This window comes from Culex pipiens, chromosome 2, assembly GCF_016801865.2.
Source record: "Culex pipiens pallens isolate TS chromosome 2, TS_CPP_V2, whole genome shotgun sequence".
Lineage (NCBI taxonomy): Eukaryota > Metazoa > Arthropoda > Insecta > Diptera > Culicidae > Culex > Culex pipiens.
Genome location: NC_068938.1, coordinates 137703553 through 137727000, shown reverse-complemented (window position 1 = coordinate 137727000; position 23448 = coordinate 137703553). Strand labels below are relative to the sequence as shown.

The following is a 23448-nucleotide window of genomic DNA, read 5'->3' as shown; positions in this document are numbered from 1 at the left end:
ACCCAATCTCACCCCTTAGAGGGGGTGACATTGGGTCAAATGAAAATAAAATGATGCTCAAACACAACGATATGGTAAAAACAAGTCATCCAACAGTGTTTCTTGTTCGAGGGAATCGTACACTGAAAGCCCGACCATGGTAATTTTAAGAACATTTGCTAAAAATGCCGCTTATTAAATTAACTGTGGCTCTTTGGTGGAAGTAAACGCAAATATGGTAAAATGTACGATGCTTTCACAAAATTGCATGATAGCAATTACGAAATCGTTATCATTCTTTCCATATTGGAGGGTTAAAATTACCATAACGCTCTCGACATAGTAAAACTGACTGCGTTAATCAGTCAATTCAAGCACGGAATGTTTTTAGCAAAAATACGTCGGTGCGTGTTCTCAATTTAACCCTACAATATGGTAGCAACTACCACACTGAGGAAAAAGAATGTAAGATTTTCATAAGTCTACATCTTATGTGCTGCCTGATTTGAGTATCCACTAGCCTCTCGCGATTTTCATAGACAATCTTATGACCGTCACTATAAATTCATATGGTTATAACTAAACTTTACTTATGTATTTGGTCCACTGTTGATGGACTATGGACTTCATAAGAAATTCTTATGGAATTCATCTGTAATTTTTCAATGGTTTTCGCGTATGATGCTAGTGTGAAATTTTTTGACATTTCAAGATGGCGAAAGGACGGATCGATCAGACAATTTTAAACGCTCGCTACTCCAAATCGCCCCGTAGTTCGTTCCGGTAACTACTTCACAAAGCTGCCGCCGCCGCTATGAGTTTTACCGCGACCTCCAAGACACAGGTAAGTTCTGTGGCGGGTGTTTCGTGGGTTTTAGTTCGAAGTTGAATATTTTGTTGTGGTATTTTAGGTAATATCAATGGCCGTTGGTTCCGCCGGCGGCCCTCCTCAGCATCCTCCATAAGGATCCGGAGAATAGCATCGGTGAGGACAGTTCCGAGCAGCGGTCGAAGGTTTAAGTTTGATTGACGCGGTCATGCCGAAGGGGGTGGCCATCCGGCAGAACATGCCGAATCACCAGCAAAAGACGATTAAATCGGAGGCTGCGGAAACCAACGGGACGACGAGCAGCGGAAGGAAATGAAGTTTTGGTAATATTACGATAATTTAAAAATAAATACGTTTAAAATTTAAATAAATTTTTGTTTTCATTCAATTAAAAATTAAAAAAAATAACAATGTTTATTAATATAATCTCCATGAGCATTGCCATATATTCTATACACAATTCCATCTATGAATGTCATAAGATAACTCAATGGAAATCTTAATTGACGGCTTTGCAAAATTTCCCCTCCCAGCCATAAGAAAATCTTATGACATCCGAATAAAATCCTGATGTCGAAAGGTCATAAGACGTTCTTATGGATTTTGCCAGTACTTTTTTCTGAGTGTACAAATCACTGGAAAATAGAATCGTCCCGATTATTTGAGAACCAGCGAGTTGAAATTACCGTTCCAACTTTTTAGAAGGGGTTGGAGTTGGAATGTTTTAAGAAGTTGATTTTTCGAGCGATTTTATAGCCTTTCCTCAGTGAGGTGAGAAAGGCAAAAAGGAAATGCCGTTTTGTTGGGAAAATGCTAGTGGCCATGGCTGATTTCAGATGTGGATCTCAGAACACTTATTTTGGCGAAAAGGACAATTAAATGTCAGTCAGCATGGTTTTGAATGATGAATGATTTGAAACGTGCCAAATAAAAGATTTGTAGACAAATATCTGTTTGAAATTGTGATTTTATTGAATTTTTCATCAAAACACCTTCAGAGGTTCCACTAATGGATAACATACCCAAGTTCTCACAAACAGGCTTTCAATCTTAATTTCAAATAAATCATGTTTTTTTTATTGATCTCCAAACCAGCAATCAATGCCGTGCAGACTCGCTAATTAAAAGCTTCTTCTCCCTTCGGCTGCTTATCTTTGGCGAATGCCCTCTGCAAAATTGCCACACTGGTGAAGCGCACCTCGTCCATTTGTTCGGCGCCACCTTCCGTCGATTGCACGTGCACCCGGTAGTGCTGGCGCAGATCCGTCAGCAACCGGAACCCCTCATCGCACCGATCGCACTGGTAAGGCTTGTCGAGGCCATGTCCGCGGGCCACGTGCTTGACTAGATCGTTGGTTTGGGCGTACGCTTGCGGACACAGCTGGCACTTGAATGGTTTTTCCCCGGTGTGGGTGTACATGTGGCGCTTGAGGAGACATATTAGGGAAAATTTTAGTCCACACAGCGAGCACTCGTGGGGACGATATCCTGGAAATTGAATGGAAGAATTTAGTATTGGTGGATGAAGTTGTTGTGGTGCAAGGAGCATTACCTTCATGTACACGTTTTACGTGCATCTTTAAAGATTCTTTTCTTGTGAATCGAGAGCCGCAAATTTCACAAACTGTGTTCTTGGTCTTGGTGTGCGTTAGTATGTGTTTTGCCAGCTCTACTCTTGTGTGAAAACGCATTGGACAGTGGTTGCAAGCGAACTGTTTATCGCCCAAGTGTCTCCTCATGTGAAGATCGTGCGTTGATTTCGAGATCGACATTACGTCACAAATATTGCATTTGTAAGTGGTCCTGTGGGTTATCCTATGTTTATACAGAAGAGCTCTTGTGGGAAATACTTCCTTGCATATTGAGCATTGATTAATCTTTCCCGAGCATGATCCTTGTTGTTGGTGGTTCTTCAAATCAAGTTTAGTAACGAATTTCTCACCACAATTTGAACAAGCAGGTCGCTTTCTATGCTTCATGGACTTGTGTTGAACGAACCAGGAAAGAGATCCAAACGTTTCGTGGCATATTTCGCACATGTACAGCTGATGCGTTTGCGTCATGTGATTTCTCAGCAAGGAAGGTTTGTAGAACGTTTCCGAGCATATTTTACAATTTCTCTTGATTGTATAGTCTACGCTGGTAGGTTCCTGATTTTCGGCCGAATCAGAAGCATGTTCGGCATGTTCTTCGTTATCGCTGGTATCAACCAAGTCTAATTCTTCAACTTTAATCGAACCCTCGTGTTCACCATATGGCAGAGAAGCTTCGATATTCTCGGGAATTTGCTCGGACTCCTCAGGTTCCTTTTCTTCATCATGTTTCTCTTCAGGCATTGAAGACTGTGTCTGCACTGTTGGTTCCAAAGCCCCCTCAGCATTACTCTTCAACGGATCGCCACACTCTCCACCAATCTCATCGCCCTCCAACCCTTCCCGAAGTTCCCGCTTAAGCGCCAGCAACTGCCCCAACCGCCGCTCGGTATCGATGCACATCTGGTGCAGTTTAAAGGCCGCAATGGTGGCGTTCCGACAGATGGCGCAAACCTTGGTGGGCATTCCGGGTGGACGGTCTGCTGCGTCGTTGGATTTGTCGAATACCGGTGCGCAAACGGCTCTCAGCATCCCGTGCAGGCTGGGCTGGCCGGACACGAACGAAGCGGCATCGTACAGATCGGTGCGATGACCCTCCTTGGCCGTCATGCACACCCGGCATAGCGTGGTGGTGTCCGCGATCAGATCGAGCGGCATTACTGCACCTTTTTAACTATTTTTCCGGAAGGCAAGGTGAAATTTCAGTCTAGAATTAGAGTTAGTTAAAATTTAAATCGAATCAGATAGGTAGTTGAATGTATCTAAATATCTAATAGTCCGTGTTTAACAACTAAACTCCCCAGTTAGGGAAAAAGGGTAAATTACCATGTAATATTTTCTTTGTTTTATAATCAATGCCTTTAGTATAAATAGTAACTTATTGATCATCGTTAATACAGGCAAATCATTCTCGAAAGAAGAATTGACCTACTTTTCATCGCCAAAAATAAAAGTCCTAAAATAGTAGTTTATGCAACAAGTTGCTACGAGTCGTACATTTACAAACGAGGTTCACCAAGTTGGATAAATACGACGAGTGCTGAAAAAAATCAAGTTTTGCAACGAAGTCCATACAACATTTTTAGCAATTCCGAAAAACACCCATTGATTGAAGTTTTAAGTCAAATTTTCATGTAATTTGTCAATAAATCGTTTAAATAAAAAAAAAATAAAATTGTTACTTTTCGAAACAAGTGCTGAAAAGTTCAAATTTTCAGCACCCATTTCAGTGCTGAAAAGTAGAACTTTTAGCATTAATTTTGAAAAGTGTTGCTATTCGATTCTGTTATTTTTGGTACAGAAAGGTAGGCTATTTCGTTGTTCAAGAATGACAGGAAAAATTAGTAGTTTCACGATGGAATTGCAAAAAGTATCAGCATCAATTTAAGTGCTGAAATGTTCAACTTTTTAGCACTTGTATAAAAAAAAATATTACTTTTCATGCTTGGCACTATCTTTAACATTCAGAAGGGGAAAAAAGTCTCACTGAAAAAAAATCAAAGTGTTTTCCGAAATTGTAAAAAATAAAATGTATGCAACTCGCGTGCAATCTTGATTTTTTAGCACTTGTCGCATTTAGAGCCTTGTTGAATAAATAAACGACTTGTGCTAAATAATAATCAAACTGGTTGCACTATTGTAGTTTGTAAGAATATTGTTTATTTGCGACAAGAGGCTGTTAAAAACTTACTGTAAAATCAATCTTTCCGGATCTTTAAAGAACAGCCAGCAAATCAAATGACAAGTTAATCAGATATTTGTTTATAAACATTGGATCCGACAAATAAAGCAAATAATAAATTCGAGCAGTTTTTGTACACACTTATTCGAAATAACCCTCAAATAGGCCCTTGAAGCCATTTGATACGGTCCGCGGCGGCCTCTGAAAAAGGATCAATAACTGGCCCTTGAGACCCTTTATGAAAATTATTATTTTTATTTATTGATTTTTTATAGATTTTGAGAATCCTCAAGGAGCTATTAAACTCAGGCAAACAAACTCGCACATTCTGACAGTTTGTCTGCGTTGTTTGTTCGCCAACATTTGTTTACAGAAACGTTAGCTTGCATACATTTTGTCTTGTTTGCGAGTTTGGCAAACTGTCAAACGCGAAAATGTGCGAGTTTGTTTGCCATAGTGTAATAGCTCCTTCATACTTTAGTGTTCTTTGCCACTTTTTATGTCGAGAATAAAAATTGAGAATTTATAAAAAATTACTGATGAGGCCTTCTTACTTATTTCAGCATTTTAGCAGTTTTCATGATTTTTTTTAAATTGTCGTCACGAAAAATTAAAATTAAAAAACTAGAGTATTTTTTGAAAGGTCCTATAAACATATCAAAGACAATAGTTTATAGGACCGCGCGCTCGCTTCCGGTAAACCAAATTTGGCCCGCAGGACCAAAAGGTTGGTCCATGAATATCCTGGAAATTTTTGCTGTTTGCAACTGCACTCGACTGCACTGCCGTTCTACGCATAATTGTCCCATGTTCAAAAATGTGCAACTGAGAAAAACGCGATTGAAATTTTCCGACCGATTTCTGTGTTTCTACGCATAATTGTCCCGTGGGTTCCTATTCGCCCTATGTGTCCCTAATCGCCCCAGTTAGCAGTTTATCATCCTTATTTGTGATTCTCTTGCTATACAACAGGTAAACAAGACATAATGCTTCGTAAAACTAATGATTTCGTGATAGAAAATACTTGGTGGGACAATTATGCGTAGAAGTTTAACGATGGGACAAACAGACTTGATGTGGATTTTAATGAGTTTCCGAACAAAGTACCAGATTTTATGTGTTTTTCTTAAAGTACACATCAAACTAAACTTAAAAATGTCATAAAGTCAAAATCGTCCAAAACTGACATGGGACAATTATGCGTAGAACGGCAGTGCAGTAGGTTGAAGACTTTTGAGGGCTCAGAGCGTTAGCTTGACGGTTTTAAGTAAAATTGATATTTCACGAAAACGATACATTTTTTTCAAAAAATCGTCCTGACATATAGTGGCCAAAATTCTTCTTCTTCATTCATAGCTTTAGAAATAACCCAAATTTTCTTAGGTCAAATTTGGGGAATTTTATGGGCTATAAGCCTACGGTACCGTAAACTGGGGTCAATCGGGACACATGGGGCAAGTTGGGACAGCAGTTTTAACCATGTTGGAGCACAATATTTTGATTTTTCTGGTTGGTTTCGGTTAGAAAAGACCCAGCCCAACAAAATGTGTACATCCATTTACAAATTTAAAAGCTTCAAGTGCTCTAAAAACTGCTGTCCCTATTCAGACTGTAGTCCCGATTCACCCCAGATTACGGTATTAAATTTCTGGCCAATCGCAGTTTTTCTCAAATGTTTTATACCGTTAACTTTTTCCCTAACTTATTAAAGACAACGAACTTTTTATTATATACAATCGTCCACCACAAGAGAGAGGGGAAACTTCAGAATTAAAGGAAGATGTCGTTTAGGCCGATGCAAATATTTAAAAAAGTTTTTGTCCCTCGGCCCTGGCCAAGGTCAAGGGGGGGGGGGCAAAAAAATAAAAAAAATAAAAATTTAAATAACAAGCCACAGTCTTCACATTTAAATGAAAAACGTAACTTAATCCACCTTTAGGTGGTTGGTGCCTTCCTCTCATTTATAGAGTGATTACAATCCCCTAAAGTGTCCATATGGTTTATGGATCTCCCCTAACGTGGTCGCAGAACCTAATAGGTCCAAATAAAAATAAGTGACGAGTAAAAATAACAGACTTCCTACAGACTTTTTGTCAAGATTATACAGACACCGCCTTTCAGGAAAATGGCATCCCTCTACAAGGCTTTTTTCGTGGCGATGAGACGGGACCATTTGAGGTTATGTAAATTCAGACCATTTTTTAAACTGCTTGTAATTTTAGATAGGTAAGTCAGATCATGAAAATTCTTAATCCACAAGAAAGGTCTTCTCATATGCTTTCTAAAAATATATAACATGTGAGGGTTTCATGAAAAAAACACCCTTTTTACCATAATATTAATTTAATAAGAAACAGTTTTTTTAGCATAACTGTTTAAATACATGATAAAACTGCATGAATTTAAATAGCAACTTAGGGGACGTTAAGACGGATCGATTAAAACCATTCCGGCCAAAATCGGTTGAGCCTGTGACAAGATATTCCAGTGACATTGATTTGGTACACATGTCTACATACAGCCAAACACACAGACATTTGCTCAGCTGGTGATTCTGAGTCGATATGTACAAATGAAGGTAGGTCTAGGAGGTCTAACTAAAATGTTCGTTTTTCGAGTGATTTTATAGCCTTTCCTCAGTAAAGTGAGGAAGGCAAAAAGTGTTTAAGAATGCATTTTACACTAGTTCAGTTGTTTTGCAATCATTAGTTTTCAAAAAATCTAAGATCTGACAAAAACAAAAATTGTATCGAAAAAAAAAATTTTGCATCGAAAATTTTCAAAAAATCTTAAGATTTTTTAATAAACCCAAACATGCTTAAAATGTTTTTAAACTCAGGAGAGTGTATTTTAATTTGATTTCAGCTGGTTGCACTTGAATTTTCATTGAAATTTTGAAGTTTATTTTTATTTATTTTTTTATTTTTTTTTTTTTTTGGGAGGGTGATCCAGCCGCACATCGTTGATGTCGAAACCTCTAAACTGGGCCCTCGTCCTGTCACGTCCGTCAGTAGTCTTGTCGTACATTACAACTAGAATCAGATCTGCCAATGAATTAGTACACTTCGACCAAATAAACACTGACGCTGTATGGATCTGACTCTAGAATAAATGCACAGTTGTGTGTTATTCATAAGTCCAAAATGTTCAATTATTCATATAAGTCCAAATTTTCACTGCGGATAACTACGCAACTTGAATTGAATACAAGATTTAAAGCAACCTATCCGAAAGCTACTCTTATCTCAAATCCCCGACATTTTAATTAATAGCCAAAAAACGTTTCTTTTAAAACCTGTCTGGCTTCTTAAAAAAAAAAAAAAATGAATAACAGTTCATATTTTACAAGTCGTGAATTGAAAAAGAGACGACCATTTGATCGTCAGAATTCCAGTAGATCCTCGATTCGCAACAATGGTCGATACAATCATAATCCGACAACCGTTAGTTCAACAGATCAACGAATTTAGTCCGATATCATTTCACTATTGATTGATCGAGACTCTATGGAAATTTTGACAAATCAGAATGGTTTTTATGCTACTTGAATGAAAATCACCGATTCTGATAGAATTACTAAATTCACTGTTACTAATTTTGTCCCTAAATAACTAAAGGCAAAGTATAAAAAAATGATATTTATAGTTAAAATCCTAAATTCTTCAAAACCTATTTTTTTAAAAACACGCATCCTAACCTGACACCCACATTAAGATAGGGAAAAATCACATATGTAGCGGTTCATTGTACAAATGTGATATTTCCACTATCTGAGAACCTCCTTGTCTCGATGACAGCTTACCGGCCATCGATTAAGCCCTGAGACTGCGCCAAAGTGGGTTCTCGCAGCATGAAGTGGTGTCCATGTGTAAAAATGGAAGCTTCAGCAATATACTGAACACTTCGATTTTAATTCCACATCGAATCAAATCATACTCTTTGCCAAACAAGCATCAAACCTATGACACTCATTATGACAAAGCCCAGGGAATTGAATTGAAATTTTGAAGTTTATTGTAAAAATATTTTTTTTGCCCCCTGATTTTTCGGGCCAATTTTGAAGGGGGGGGTGACAAAAACTTTAAAAAATATTTGTACCAGCCTTAACAAGAAATACTCTAAAAAATAAGATTCTATATACAAACAAATATTTTAATTATCACTACGAGCCTCTTTCGGCCTCCTCCCGCTGTCTCGCTTTAGCGAACGCCCTCTTCAGAATCGTCACACTGGTGAAGCGCACCTCCTCCATCTGGTCGGCGCCACCTTCCGTCGATTGCACGTGCACCCGATAGTGCTGGCGCAGATCCGTCATAAGCTTGAACCCCTCGTCGCACAGGTCGCAAAGGTACGGATTGCCATCGCCGTGGGCGCGGGCCACGTGCTTGACCAGATCGTTGGTCTGGGCGTACGCCTGCGGGCAAAGTTCACACTTGTTCGGTTTTTCCCCGGTATGGGTGTACATGTGGATCTGCAGTCGATGCGCGGTGGAAAACTTTAAACTGCACTGTGAGCACGGAAAGGGACGAATACCTGTAAGTTGACGGAGAAATGGATTAGAAGTGCTGTTTTAGGACTGGAAAAAGAGGTCACTTACCCTCGTGAACACGCTTGACATGTGCCTTCAACGAATATTTTTTTGTGAACCGAGACCCGCAAAGATCACAAACATGGTCCTGTTGCTTGGTGTGCGTAAGCATGTGAGCTTGAAACTCAATTTTCGTTATAAACCGCATCGGACAAACGTCACAGGCGAACGGTTTGAGGCCTATGTGTCGCTCCATGTGGGTAGTAAGAGTGTGTTTGGATGCAAACTTTTTGTCACAAACTGAGCACGTGATGGGGTCTCTGTGGATTCGTCGGTGCTTCACCAGAGCATCTTTTGAGGGCACGATTTCGTCACAAATTTTACATTGGAACGTCTTGGATTTGTGGTATTGTACGTGCAAATCAAGATATCTTTGAGTTCTAAATTCCATACTGCACATATCACAGCGAAGCATACGGTCCGGATGTGCTCGTATCATGTGACCTTTAACAGCGTAACGGTTTTTCTGTTCTTCGCCACAAATCTTACAGGTTCTGGCAGCTATCACAGATTTTGTCGGAGGTTGCGCTGAGCAGAATCCGATCCGCAAATGCATTCGCATGCTGGCAAGGTTAGCCATCGTCTGGCCACACTCGGGACATACGACGGGCTCGGAATGCACCGCGTTGCGATGCCTGAGCATGACGTCGACCGATTTGTAGACTTTATTACATATGTTACACCTTCTATCGTTATCTCCTGAGCACGTTCCGGACGCGGTATGCGTTTGTAATCTCATGTCATTTTTAAATCTACGTCCACATGAACAGTTAACTGGATTTTCATGCGTTTTTTTGTGGGTCAACAGCTCCGATGCCGTTGCGTACGATTCCGCGCATAATCTGCACGTGAAAGGTTGATCCGGATCTTTTATATTTCGATGGACAGCTGCTTTGTGTCTCTTAAGTTGCATGCCCACTTTGAACGTTTCCTCGCAATATTGACAAGAATACACCTTCCTCGATCCGCTCGAGCCTCTCTCCGGATGCTTCTTCAAGTGTCGCCGCTGATGACGAGTAAAACTTGCGCGGATTCTGAAAGATTTCGGACAAAACTCGCACATGTGCAACTGATGTTTTAGGGTCATGTGTTTTCTCAGCATGACAGCTTCACCAAACGACGTCGAGCAAATGTTACAGGTGATATTGCTCGTGTCTTCTTCGACGGAAGGTTCCATGGTCTCACCAGATTCAGAAATATCACCGTTTTCGTTGTCGTCCACGTCCATCAAATCTAATTCTTCAACCTTTATCGTATCTCCATGCTCACTATCTAAGAGTGAATCTTCCATCTCGTCTTTTGGTTGCTCCTCCTCGAGAAGATGCGTTTCTCGTTCGGTCTTAACATGACCTTCCACTTCAACGCTTAACATTTCTTCCTGCGGCGCTTCTTCACCGGCGGACTTTAGTGGATCTCCGGATTCCTCCTCACTCTTCAGATCTCGAAGCTCCCACTTTAGCGCCAGCAGCTCCATCAGCCGACGCTCACTATCGACGCACGTCTGGTGCAGCTTGAAAGCTGCGAGAATAGCATTCCGGCAGTCGGCACAAACCGTCGTAGGCATCCCGGGTGGATACTCAGCATCGGATTTATCAAATACGGTGGCGCAGATGGCTTTCAGCATTTCGTGCAAGCTAAACTGGTCGGATACTTCGTACATGTCGGTGCGATGTTCATCGCTATCCATCAAGCACACCCGACATAGCTTGGTGGTGTCCCGGACCAGGTCGAACTGCATGGTGATGGTGATAGCAGCAGTATATTAGCACTGTAAATTGGATAAGACTTTCTTTTACACCCTGCGATCACAGAGTAACCCAGAGTGAACAGTCCGAAGAAAAGTAATTTCATTTCTTGGCTGCATAAGGTTTGTTGGTAGCAGGCGTGCGATGTAGGGGCAGGGGGGGCAGAATGGACCATGGGGGCAGTACGGGCCACCCTTGGTTTTGGGCTTTAGAATGGATTTGGACCAATTGTAAGGCAAGGGTCTTATAAAGTACGTCAAATAACTTCACCATACCGAAAACGACGTTTGAATTCATTGTATTCTTCGAATTATGAGCAAAAATGTAAATTTATTAGAAAAACCACGCAATTGTTGTTTTTTTCGAGGTTTTTAAATAAGCTTTCTGAAAAGTTGGATTGTTTGAAAAAGTTTGCTCAATGCTGATAACGATACTAGATGTTACTACCAAGGTATACAAACAACAACGGAACCTTAAAATCATTTAGAGGCTTGGTGGTGGAAGTGTTAAATTAAAATCCACTTGGGGGCAGAATGGACCACCCTTATCCTGCCTTATAAAAACAATCAAAAGTTATATAATTTGGATTGAATGGATTATTTCACTCCTTGTAGCTTCACAAATCACGTTTAATGCAACATTAGTTGATTTTTTACTTGTTTTGATGCTTATTTGTAAAAATAGTGTCTTATTTCAACATTTTAACACTATTTTCAAAAATGTTTGTTTTGTTAAGTGACTATTTTTATAAAAGTTGTCTAACTTCATGGAAACTATGTTAGAAAGGTCCCTTAAGTCATTTCTTATCTCCCTTCAACGTTGTATTAGATGAAATGGCTTGTTTTCTAAGGTGGCCCATTCTGCCCCACAGGGTGGTCCATTCTGCCCCGCACCCTGGAAAAGTAGTCGAAAAAACATTTTTTTTTAAAGTGGCTCAAAAATAGTTCTAAGCTCAAAATTTTCATCAACCAAGTATAGAACATTGAAGGGAACATCCCAAAGCATAAGCCTACTACACTGAATTCATAAATTTTTATGTTTTTCTATGGTTTTTGGTGCATTTCCCTTAGGCGGTCCATTCTGCCCCCCCTGCCACAAAGTTGAACAAAAAATCAAGAGGCAGTCGTACTGGCAAAACGAGATCACTATCCACGAATCAAACTGCCTACGACAAACTGCAGATCACAAAAGGTCCAATGATCATTTCTGTTTCCTCCACGATCAAGTTCAAAGTGATCGACTCCAAACCTTCCGATTAGGTGCAGATCGGTTCTCTAGAACTCGAACCACTAGCGTGCCCAGGTCCTCAAGGAAGGTGGGGCAAAAATATTAGAGTTTTGAAAATTTCGTCGTTTATGGACACCCCCTGCCCAATTTTAGAACAAATTTCCGAGGATGGTGGGGCAACTGCCCCATGTTGCCCCACCCTGGGCACGCTAGTGACTCGAACTATACCTTCGCTACAGTTTAGCCGCAATATTTGACTTTTGAACTGAGAGGCATCGACGTCCCGATCGAGAAGTAATTCTCACCTCTGACTTGAGCTTAAGGTCACTTTTTGAAAACAGAACTATTCAATATTCAGAACAAAACAATCCTGCATTATTATTTGTTTGTTTTTGCAAGAAAGCAAAAACAACTAAAATGACAGCTAACATTTCGAACAGTTTTCTGATCTTAAATAAAGGTGATCAACTTGGCATGAACGTGTAGCAAACTGCTCGACAATAAACCCCATGAAAAAAGCGTCTTGCATTCGGCTTCCCACTCATTAAAATGTCGAGCTTTAATAAATCAGACCAATCCAGGGATGCAAATCAAGCAATAAAATCATTCTGTTGATAGTTTCCAAGGTGTTATTCTTTAATTAATTTCCACAAAAAAAAAGATCTGTTAATATTTTTTTCAACGCGATAGTCTCAGAGTAATCCTCTGAGAACGACTACTAGGCTACTAGAGAGTGGTTCTAGATGAATTTCGTTCAAACAGTAAACAACGGTAAATAACTCATTTTATCATTTTATTTTCAATTCAGGCACTATCGGGTCACATCCGTTGTTTAGCTTTAGCGAAAACCCGCTTCAGTATCGCTACACTGGTGAAGCGTACCTCCTCCATCTTTTCGGTGCCACCTTCAGTCGATTGCACGTGCACCCGATAGTGCTGGCGCAGGTCCGTCATAAGCTTGAACCCCTCGTCGCACAGGTCGCAAAGGTACGGATTGCCATCGCCGTGGGCGCGGGCCACGTGCTTGACCAGATCGTTGGTCTGGGCGTAAGCCTGCGGGCAAAGTTCACACGTGTACGGTTTTTCCCCTGTATGGGTGTACATGTGGCGCTGTAGTCGATCCGCTGTGGTAAACTTTAAACTGCACTGCGAACACGAGAAGGGCCGAACACCTGGAAGTTGGCGGAGAAATGGATTAGATGTGCTGTGTTAGGAATGGAAAAGGTGGTCACTTACCCTCGTGAACTCGCTTGATATGTACTTTCAACGAATATTTTTTTGTGAACCGAGATCCGCAAAGATCACAAACATGGTCCTGTTGCTTGGTGTGCGTTGCCATGTGACCTTGGATCTCTACTTTCGTAATAAACCGCATCGGACAAACGTCACAGGCGAACGGTTTGATGCCTATGTGTCGCTCCATGTGGGTAGTAAGAGTATGTTTGGATGCGAACTTTTTGTCACAAACTGAGCACGTGATGGGGTCTCTGTGGATTCGTCGGTGCTTTACAAGAGCATCTTTTGAGTTCACGGTTTCGTCACAAATTTTACATTTGAACGTTTTGGTTTCGTGGTATTGTATGTGCAAATCAAGATATCTTTGAGTTCTAAATTCCATACTGCACATACCACAGCGAAGCATACGGTCCGGATGTGCTCGTATCATGTGACCTTTTACAGCGTAGCGGTTTTTCTGTTCTTCGCCACAAATCTTACAGGTTCTGGCAGCTATCACAGACTTCGTCGGAGGTTGCGCGGAACAGTATCCAATCCGCAAATGCACTTTCATGCTGGCAAGGTTAGCCATCGTCTGACCACACTCGGGACATACGACGGACTCGGAATGCACCGCGTTGCGATGTCTAAGCATGAAGTCGACTGATTTGAAGACTTTATTACATATGTTACACCTTCTATCGTTATCTCCTGAGCATGTTCCGGACGCGGTATGAGCTTGTAATCTCATGTCATTTTTAAATCTACGTCCACATGAACAGTTAACTGGGTTTTCATGCGTTTTTTTGTGGGTCATCAGCTCCGTTGCTGTTGCGTACGATTCCGCGCATAATCTGCACGTAAAAGGTTGATTCGGATCTTTTACATTTCGATGGACAGCTGCTTTGTGTCTCATAAGTTGCATGCCCACTTTGAACGTTTCTTCGCAATATTGACAAGAATACACCTTCCGCGATCCGCTCGAGCCTCTCTCCGGATGCTTCTTCAAGTGTTGCCTCCGATGACGAGTAAAACTTGCGCGAATTCTGAAAGATTTCGGACAAAACTCGCACATGTGCAACTGATGCTCCAGGGCCATGTGTTTTCTCAGCATGACAACATTACCAAACGATTTCGAGCAGATGATACAGGTGGTCTTGTTCGTATCTTCTCCGGAGGAACGTTCCACGATCTCACCAGTTTCAGGAATATCACCGTTTTCGTTGTCGTCTACGTCCATCAAATCTAATTCTTCAACCTTTATCGTATTTCCATGTTCACCAGCAGAAAGTGAATCTTCCATCTCGTCTTTTGGTTGCTCCTCCTCGAGAAGATGCGTTTCTCCTTCGGTCTTAGCATGATTTTCCACTTCAACGCTCAACAATTCTTTGTTGGTGGATTTCAGTGGATCTCCGAATTCCTCTTCGATCTCCAGATCTTGAAGCTCCCACTTTAGCGCCAGCAGCTCCACCAGCCGACGCTCATTATCGATGCACGTCTGGTGCAGCTTGAAAGCCGCGAGAACAGCATTCCGGCAGTCGGCGCAAACCGTCGTAGGCATCCCGGGTGGATACTCAGCATCGGATTTATCAAATACGGTGGCGCAGATGGCTTTCAGCATTTCGTGCAAGCTAAGCTGGTCGGATACTTCGTACAGGTCGGTGCGATGTCCATCGCTATCCATCAAGCACACCCGACATAGCTTGGTGGTGTCCCGGACCAGGTCGAACTGCATGGTGGTGATGATACCAGCAGTATCTTAGCGCTGTAAGTTGAATGAAAACCGTTATGTATCAGACGAATACCAATAGTATACGGGACATACATTGAACGAAAAGTTCCCGGACAAGAGCAGTGTTGAGTTCTGACAACTGTGATCAGACCAGCGATAGCCGATAAATCAATATCAAACGAATAAAACTGACAAGCATGATCTCGATTCTCGAATTTCCAAGCCCAGCTGTCAATCATCAAGTGTACAATCCTTGATGATTTTAAGACTATAGTAATGACAGCAAATGGGTAAATTTTTTGTAGGATCGCGCAAATTGGCGACTAAACCCTACCATTACCTAAAACTTGTAATCGTTTCTGTTACATCCTGCGATCAACTGATAGTCAGGAAAAACGAGATCACTCTCCACGAATCAAACTGCCTACGACAAACTGCAAATCACAAAAGGTCCGGCTTCCTCCATGATCAGGTTCAAAGAGTTTGACTCGACTGAACTGGGATGCGTCGACCTCCCGATCATCCACATCAAATTCTCACCTCTGACTTGAGTTAAAAGGCCGCTTTTTGAGAACACTATTATTCAAAAATGTTAGGGACAAAACATTCCTGCCGTTTTGCTTGTTTATTATTATTTTGCAAGGAAGCAAAAACAACTAAAATGACAGCTTTCACTTCGAGCAGTTTTTACACATTACTTGATTTTAACAAAGCTGATTGAATCAGCGTGAACGTGTAGCAAACTGCTCGATCATACACCCCATGAAAAAAACACACTGCATTCGGCTTCCCACATAATAAAATGTCGAGCTCATTCGTCGAGTCCATTCGAGCAGTTTTTGCTGTTTTCTACTATGTATTCCTTATGAGAGATCGTTCATTTCTACTATTCGAATTCGGTAGTCCATTGTGTTATTTTTTAATTGAATATGAAAGTCTCAGAGTAATCCTCTACGCAGTCGACTACTAGGTGATTCTAGAAGAATGTCAAACAGTTAAAAAACACATAAGTTCACTATCAGAGAATTTCAAGAAACTTATTTTATTCATCAATTCAGCCCGCTATCGATTCCTAGCCGTTGTTTAGCTTTAGCGAACGCCCTCTTCAGTATCGCTACACTGGTGAAGCGCACTTCCTCCATCTGGTCGGCTCCGCCCTCCGTCGATTGCACGTGCACCCGGTAGTGCTGACGCAGATCCGTCAGCAGCCGGAACCCCTCGTCGCACAGGTCGCAAAGGTACGGATTGCCATCGCCGTGGGCGCGGGCCACGTGCTTGACCAGATCGTTGGTCTGGGCGTACGCCTGCGGGCAAAGTTCACACTTGTGGGGTTTTTCCCCAGTGTGCGTGTACATGTGGCGCTGCAGTTGGTTTGCGTGGGCAAACTTTAAACTGCACAGCGAGCACGGAAAGGGACGCTGACCTGGAAGGTAACTGGTTTTATAGGAATGTTAGGGATATACCAAGAATATCACATACCTTCGTGGACATGTATAACATGCTTCTTCAGTGAATGATTGGTCGTGAATCGGGATCCACAGAGGTCACACACGTGGTCCTGCTTCTTGGTGTGCGTTAGCATGTGACCTCTAATCTCCGCTTTCGTGAAAAATCGCATCGGACAATTGTCACAAGCGAACGGTTTGAGACCTACGTGCCGCTCCATGTGAACGGACAGTGAATAATTGGTTGCAACAACTTTTCCACAAACGTTACACGTGATGGGGGCTTTGTGGGTTCGTCGATGCTTCTTGAGAGCTTCTTTTGTGGGCAAGGTTTCGTTGCAAGTTGGGCAAAGGTACGTTTTAGGACCATGCGATACTTTGTGCAGATCCAGATATCTTTGAAGTTGAAACTCCTTACCGCAAATGTCGCAACGAAACATACGGTCCGGATGCGCAACCTTCATGTGGCCACTTACTGCGAAACGAGTTTTCTGCAATTCACCACAAACCTTGCAAGTCCTGGCAGCAAGCATAGCTTCCGTCGGGGGCTGATCTTTCTGCTTGGAACAGTATCCGACCCGCAAGTGCATCCGCAGGCTGTTGAAGTTCGCCATCGTTTTACCACACTCGGAACATACAACGGGCTCTGAATGCACCGAGTTGCGATGTCTAACCATGACGTCAACCGATTTGAAGATTTTATTACATAATTTACACTTCCTACCAATCTCTCCAGAGCACGTACCGGAAGCGGTGTGTTCATTAAATCTTTTTTCGCTTTTAAAAATTCTTCCACAGGAACATTTCACGGATTTTTTGATTGTTTTCTTGTGCTTTATGCTCATGTGCTTTCTCAGCATGGCAGTTTTATTAAAAGATTTCGAGCAAATCTTACAGGTCGTTTTGCTCGAATCTTCTTCAACGAGAGGTTCTTCGTTCTCATCACAATCAGAGGCATTATCGTTGTCATTGTCATTTTCCTCCATCAAGTTCAGCTCTTCAACTTTTATCGTACCCACATGTTCAGCTTCCGGAAGTGAATCTACCTCCTCCTCTTTTGGTTGCTCCTCCTTAAGAAGTCGCGTTTCTCCGTCCGTCTTAACACAACCCACTTCATCGCTCGTGTTCAACATTCCAACTCGCAGCATTTCCTTGCTGTTGGACCCCAACGGATCTCCAGTTCCATCGTTATGTTCCAGATCTTGAAGTTCCCTCTTGACCGCCAGCAACTCCCCCAACCGGCGATCGGTTTCGATGCACGTTTGATGCAGCTTGAAGGCCGCTAGGATAGCATTCCGACATATCGAGCAAACCTTCGTTGGCATTCCGGGACGGTGGTCTGCTTCGGTTTTCTCAAACACCGGGGCGCAGACGGCTTTAAGCATTCCGTACAGGCTGGGCTGACCGGATACTAACGACGTGGTAACGTAGAGGTCGGTACGATGACCCTCCTTGGCCGTCATACAGACTCGGCATAGTTTAGCGGTGTCTCCAGTTTGGTCGAACTGCATGGTGACTGGGTCTGAAACGATTTACACATTTTATTCTAACCAAGCAGTCATAAATCAACTCTGCAAAGCGATTTCGTTCTTCAACGAAGTGCTTGTGGATGCTGAGTGATCAACCGAAACACGAACGACATCAAACCAAACGTCAATCCGATGTTGGCCTCACCTCAACCAAACACCGGCATTCGAGCAGTTTTTAGTTTTTACTACTTTGTATTTCTTATGGGCAAAATTTCATTTCCACCACTAGAATCCAGTGACATTTTCAAAGTCTTTAACAATAATGCTAAAAATTAGATATTAGAATAACTCACCAGTAACTTGTGCTGGGAAAAATTCTTTCGGTGAGTTTCAAGCACAAAGTTGTACAATAACCGACAGTAAAATCTAAAATTTTTGAACAATCTTATTTTCTGTTTGTGTTTTGGAAAGAAGCAAAAACTCGAATGTGACAGAATACAATTCGAGCAGTTGCTACACGCTTCGCAGGAGTTATGCATGTATCCAAACAAAAAAAAGACATAGTCCTACGTCAAAAAAATAAATATGATTAACTCGACATGATCGTGCAAAATGTGCTCGACTTTGCAACCCCATAGAAAAAATGAGTTTATTGCTTCCCTCATACAAAAATGTCAAACCGACAAGTTATACTGATAAAGTACCGAATTCGAGTGGTAGAAATGACAGTACTCCCATAAGAAATACATTAAAGAAGTCGGTCAGAATATACTTAACATAATTATGATTTTATAATGCTAAATTGTCATCAAATGAATAAGTTTGATCATTTATCCTTCACATTAAACTGTATTTCTAATCATTACGCACCATTGCCTTCTTCAGCCAGCTTCTGTTTATCCCTCGCGAATATTCGCTGCAACGTAGCCATCGCGGTAAACCGCATCTCATCGATCTGTTCGCCAGCTTGAACGTGAACCCGGTAGTGGTGGCGCAGCTCCGTCATCAACCGGAACGACTCATCGCAGCGATCGCAAGGGTACGGTAGGCCGCCCCGGTGTTTGCGAGCCACGTGATTGGCCAGCTCGTCGGTCTTGACGAAGGCTTGTGTGCACAGCTCGCACTTGTAGGGCTTTTCCTTCGAATGGCCAAGCAAGTGGCGCTTCAGCTGCGTCGACGTGAACAGCTTGAAACCACAAATCTGGCACTCAAAGGGGCGAAGGCCTGCGCAAAAGAGGGAAAGGGTTATTTTATTAATTCGAAAAACAGGAAATAATCTTACCTTCATGGACAAGTTTAACGTGTCTCTTCAGCGCACTTTGCTTTGCAAACTTCGACCCACAAATATCGCAAATGTGAGTCCGTTGTTGAACGTGAGATGCCTTGTGATTGTACAAGTCCCCTTTTGTGTAAAACCGCAGCGGACACAAATCACAACAGTGTGCTTTAGTATCAGCGTGTCTCATCATGTGGACCTTGAGTGCCGCGCTGGAATGCAACGTTTTACCACAGACCGAGCAGTTGCTAGGTACGTTGTGTGTCGGTCGATGTTTCGTTAGAGCTGCTTTCGTAGGAAAGGATGCGTTGCAAGTTTTACACTTGTGCAACTTTATTTCTCTAATGGCATTCTGTTGTTTAGCGTGCAGTAACATGTGACTTTTCAGCTCCTGGTTCGTGTAAAACCGTACCGGACACAAATCGCAAGAATGGGGTTTAACATCCGAGTGTCTTATGATGTGGCCCTTGAGAGCTGCTTTAGTGAGCAACTCTTTACCACATATCGAACATTTAAAAGGCGCATTGTGGACCTGTCGATGTTTTGTTAGAGCTGATTTTGTAGGAAACGATTCCTGACATTTACTGCATTGGTTCCGCTTCCTAACAACGACCAAACCCAACTTGTTTCTGCCCGGGTGGTCCTGTTTCATATGCTCAAACAGGCGACGAACAGATTGATGAAATTTACCGCATACTCTGCAGGTTCTGATAGCAACTTCCTTATTCGTTAGCGATAAAGCTTTCAGCTTAGCACATCTCGTCCGTAAATGTTTGCGCAGCCTAGCGGTGTTTTGCAACGTTTGGCCACACTCGGAACAAAACACGGGGTCTGGATATACATTTAGATGATTTCTAGTCCTTGAATGCAGGGTTTCATGTTTCGATAGCCAGAACTGCGATCCAAACGTTTGATGGCATAAATCGCACATGTACAATTGATGCCTATTTGTCATGTGAGTGCATAGGATCGAAGTTTCAATGAATTTTTCAGAGCAAATTTCACATACTTCCATCTCATTGTCAACTTCTTCGGCCATTTCGTCTTGGTCAATACTACTAGAGTCATGACCATCGTTTCCGCTTTCATCCATAAAGTCCAGTTCTTCTACTTTAATCTTTCCTTCATTCTCACTCATTGAGCACGAGACATTGTTTTGATCATTAGGTCCGGGATGAATTACAATTTGAACGGTACCATCCCCTCCCAGTTCAACGCTCTTGTTCGCCATTTCTCCTTTCTCATTAATGGGCCTCAGCGGATCTCCGGATTCTCCACCGCCCCCAAGATCCTGGAGCTCCCACTTTAGCGCCAGCAGCTCGCCCAATCGGCGGTCGGTTTCGATGCACGTCTGGTGCAGCTTGAAGGCCGCGAGGATAGCATTCCGACAGTTGGCGCAGACCTGCGTCGGCAATCCCGTTGGATAGTCAGCATCAGATTTATCAAATACCGCCGCACAAATGGCTTTCAGCATTCCATGTAAACTCGGCTGCCCGGCTACAAGCGAAGTTCCGTCGTACAGGCCGGTGCGATGCCCATCCGTGGCCGTCATGCACACCCGGCACAGCGCCTTCGTGTCCGCGAACAAATCAAATTTCATTTTGATTGTTTGCAAGTGGCGATCTGAAATTTACGTTATTTAATAAGACCGCCAGATGTAGGGCGCTACTGTCGTGCTGGTATCAAGCAAACGCTCACTGTCGTGGAACCGAGTGTCGGTTCGACGTTGGCTAGATGTTTGGGTGATAATTTTGACAGGCAAAGCTTTGCAAGCGATTTTGCTAGATTCGGCTAGAAACTTTTATTAAGAATATACTCACAAGTTCACAAAAAGTTCAAACTGTTTTGCACATAAAATTTGAAAGATTCTTCTGTGGAAACAACCAATCTTACGAAACCGTTACATTTGGATTGAAAAAAAGGAACTACCGAAACTACTCGCAATATTTGTCAACAAAACAACTGAAACGTCAAAATGTTTTTCGAGTAGTTTGTACACGCTTATGGAAGGTATACCCTTTTTTAGATTACCCATTTAAAAAATGATTGATTTATCATGATCGTGTGGCTCACACCTTTTTTCCCACATTGAAAAATGTCGAGCCGACGAGGTTGGGGAATTTCTCATATGTTTGGCAGAAGAACCTTATAGAGCAATAGGGTCCTAAACTGCCCCTGATCGCATAAATGTCCCATATGCATTTTCATCGTTTTTGAGTTATTGATGCAGTTTGGTTCAAAATCGTGAGCTCTGGAGGAAATCCAGTTTTTTCGCAAAAACTTTACACGTAGGCTTATGTATGGGACAAACTTCAAATGCGTTTTTCTCAGCTTGCTGTTTTTGCATATGGGACATTCATGCGAACATGGGCAGTAAAGCCCTATGTAAATTTTTATGTACAGCGAAAAACACGCTTAAAAACCATGTCTGATCACTTTTTTTTATTTTAATGTAAAAAAAAAGTTGACGAGACAACATTTTTTCGATGGATCAACTATGGTCCCCTTGGAAAGAGCTGTCAAGTAGGAGCTTTTCTGTCAAGAAGGACCACGAGGTAAATTTTTCAAAATTGATTTAAAAATCATTTTTAAACTCTTTGTGGTCGTACAAAGAATCATTGTACTCAGAAAAATAAGCTTTATCGCTGTAAACAATAATATCAGCAATCTAAGCTTCATTTTAGGACCCAATTCTCTGAGATTTCGGTCATTCGATTTTTTTTTTGTATTTTTTAATCCGGCTGAAACTTTTTTGGTGCCTTCGGTATGCCCAAAGAAGCCATTTTGCATCATTAGTTTGTCCATATAATTTTCCATACAAATTTGGCAGCTGTCCATACAAAAATGATATGTAAAAATTCAAAAATCTGTATCTTTTGAAGGAATTTTTTGATCGATTTGGTGTCTTGGGCAAAGTTGTAGGTATGGATATGGACTACACTGAAAAAAAATGATACACGGTAAAAAAAAATTTGGTGATTTTTTATTTAACTTTTTGTCACTAAAACTTGATTTGCAAAAAAACACTATTTTTTTTATTTTTTTTATATGTTTTAGAGGACATCAAATGCCAACTTTTCAGAAATTTCCAGAATGGGCAAAAAATCTTTGACCGAGTTATGATTTTTTGAATCAATACAGATTTTTTCAAAAAATCGAAAAAAAATTCAACTTCATTTTTCGATGTAAAATCGAATTTGCAATCAAAAAGTACTTAGGTGAATTTTTGATAAACTGCACCGTTTTCAAGTTATAACCATTTTTAGGTAACTTTTTTGAAAATAGTCACAGTTTTTCATTTTTTTAAATTAGTGCCCATGTTTGCCCACCTTCAGGGATGGTATTTTCGCATTTCCTCGCCGATGGCCGAGGGCTTTTAGATATCGTCCCTCGCTCAAATCATCAAATTTTCGGCGTTCTCCCAAAACTGCATCAAGAGAGCGAAGCGAAAACGACGCCGATGAAATAGCGAGCAACGAACATACCGAAGCATAAGACGGAAAAAAATCTCTCACACAGCCAGTCCCCTCGCTCAAAAAGCAAGAGAAAGAGCAATCGTGAAATTCTCTCGCCCGTAAGCCCTGTAGAAATGAGTTCATTTGTGTGCGTGAGCTCCAGTGTATGTATACAGCAATTTCGTGTGCGTGTCTCTCCGGTTGGAACGATAGTTCCATCGGAGCCAGCGATAGGGTTTTTCTCGTCGATGTGATGGGCTTTCGATATTCGCGATAGCAAGCCGACCATCACTCGGCTGCGAAAGAGAAGAGAAGTTTTAAGAGACGAGGAACGCACCGAAATATGCATCAATGATAGTGCGATGGTGATGGTTTACCTACCCTGCCCACCTTTGAAAAAAATATTTTTGAAAAGCTGAGAAAATTCTCTATATTTTGCTTTTCTGAATTTTGTTGATACGGCCCTTAGTTGCTGAAATGTTGCCATGCAAAGGTTTGAAAACAGGAAAATTCTAGATTAAATTTTCAAAACAACCTATCCCTCATGGGTTTCCTATGCAGATAGGGCCTTTTGAAAATTTAATCGAGAATTCATGTTTTCTAAGTCTCACCCAAACAACCCACCATTTTCTAATGTCGATATCTCAGCAACTATAAATCCGATTCACAACGTTAAAACATGAAACATTTGTGAAATTTTCCGATCTTTCCGAA

The 23448-nt window shown here is 41.6% G+C and overlaps 5 protein-coding genes across 7 annotated transcripts in view; all 5 read right to left on the bottom strand.

The window, feature by feature from the left end:
• Positions 1 to 1807: 1807 nt before the first annotated feature.
• Positions 1808 to 5047, bottom strand: LOC120419602 (zinc finger protein OZF-like). The gene is made up of 3 exons (XM_039582341.2): positions 4592 to 5047; positions 2361 to 3607; positions 1808 to 2296 (listed from the first exon to the last, which is right to left on the bottom strand). The coding sequence occupies exons 2-3, from the start codon at positions 3556 to 3558 to the stop codon at positions 1926 to 1928; spliced, it is 1569 nt and encodes a 522-aa protein (XP_039438275.1). The 5' UTR covers positions 3559 to 3607; positions 4592 to 5047; the 3' UTR covers positions 1808 to 1925.
• Positions 5048 to 8708: 3661 nt separating this feature from the next.
• On the bottom strand, positions 8709 to 12588 carry LOC120419604 (zinc finger protein 883-like). Its single transcript, XM_039582343.2, has 3 exons — positions 12448 to 12588; positions 9180 to 10938; positions 8709 to 9115 (listed from the first exon to the last, which is right to left on the bottom strand). The coding sequence occupies exons 2-3, from the start codon at positions 10906 to 10908 to the stop codon at positions 8745 to 8747; spliced, it is 2100 nt and encodes a 699-aa protein (XP_039438277.1). The 5' UTR covers positions 10909 to 10938; positions 12448 to 12588; the 3' UTR covers positions 8709 to 8744.
• Positions 12589 to 12918: 330 nt separating this feature from the next.
• On the bottom strand, positions 12919 to 15774 carry LOC120419600 (zinc finger protein 883-like). 3 transcript variants are annotated; one of them, XM_052707982.1, is made up of 3 exons: positions 15630 to 15774; positions 13379 to 15122; positions 12919 to 13314 (listed from the first exon to the last, which is right to left on the bottom strand). In XM_052707982.1, the coding sequence occupies exons 2-3, from the start codon at positions 15090 to 15092 to the stop codon at positions 12962 to 12964; spliced, it is 2067 nt and encodes a 688-aa protein (XP_052563942.1). In that variant the 5' UTR covers positions 15093 to 15122; positions 15630 to 15774; the 3' UTR covers positions 12919 to 12961. The 3 variants fall into 3 exon arrangements, with proteins under 3 accessions (XP_052563942.1, XP_039438272.1, XP_039438273.1); XM_039582338.2 differs by lacking the exon at positions 15630 to 15774 and adding an exon at positions 15183 to 15362; XM_039582339.2 differs by lacking the exon at positions 15630 to 15774 and having other exon boundaries at positions 13379 to 15170.
• A 326-nt stretch (positions 15775 to 16100) lies between these two features.
• LOC120419605 (zinc finger protein ZFP2-like) lies at positions 16101 to 18499 on the bottom strand. Its single transcript, XM_039582344.2, has 3 exons — positions 18357 to 18499; positions 16569 to 18056; positions 16101 to 16512 (listed from the first exon to the last, which is right to left on the bottom strand). Exons 2-3 carry the CDS (start codon positions 18043 to 18045, stop codon positions 16139 to 16141), a joined length of 1851 nt encoding a protein of 616 aa, XP_039438278.1. The 5' UTR covers positions 18046 to 18056; positions 18357 to 18499; the 3' UTR covers positions 16101 to 16138.
• A 323-nt stretch (positions 18500 to 18822) lies between these two features.
• Positions 18823 to 23448, bottom strand: part of LOC120419607 (zinc finger protein 91-like) — a 30362-nt gene continuing 25736 nt past the window's right edge. Inside the window, exons 6-8 of the mRNA XM_039582347.2 lie at positions 22909 to 23030; positions 19286 to 20902; positions 18823 to 19227 (exon numbers count right to left, since the gene is read on the bottom strand). Coding sequence (XP_039438281.1) covers positions 18866 to 19227; positions 19286 to 20902; positions 22909 to 23030 — 2101 coding nt within the window. The 3' untranslated portion in view covers positions 18823 to 18865. The remainder of the gene's footprint in view (positions 19228 to 19285; positions 20903 to 22908; positions 23031 to 23448) is intronic.

Excerpts from the sequence above, each read along its gene's own strand:
- LOC120419600 (XM_052707982.1), bottom strand. The coding sequence starts at position 15,092 with ATGCAGTTCGACCTGGTCCGGGACACCACCAAGCTATGTCGGGTGTGC. Across the intron at positions 13,315-13,378 it reads TATCAAGCGAGTTCACGAGG|GTGTTCGGCCCTTCTCGTGT; the intron begins GTAAGTGACCAC and ends GCCAACTTCCAG.
- LOC120419605 (XM_039582344.2), bottom strand. The coding sequence starts at position 18,045 with ATGCAGTTCGACCAAACTGGAGACACCGCTAAACTATGCCGAGTCTGT. Across the intron at positions 16,513-16,568 it reads TGTTATACATGTCCACGAAG|GTCAGCGTCCCTTTCCGTGC; the intron begins GTATGTGATATT and ends GTTACCTTCCAG.
- LOC120419602 (XM_039582341.2), bottom strand. The coding sequence starts at position 3,558 with ATGCCGCTCGATCTGATCGCGGACACCACCACGCTATGCCGGGTGTGC. Across the intron at positions 2,297-2,360 it reads CGTAAAACGTGTACATGAAG|GATATCGTCCCCACGAGTGC; the intron begins GTAATGCTCCTT and ends TTCAATTTCCAG.
- LOC120419604 (XM_039582343.2), bottom strand. The coding sequence starts at position 10,908 with ATGCAGTTCGACCTGGTCCGGGACACCACCAAGCTATGTCGGGTGTGC. Across the intron at positions 9,116-9,179 it reads TGTCAAGCGTGTTCACGAGG|GTATTCGTCCCTTTCCGTGC; the intron begins GTAAGTGACCTC and ends GTCAACTTACAG.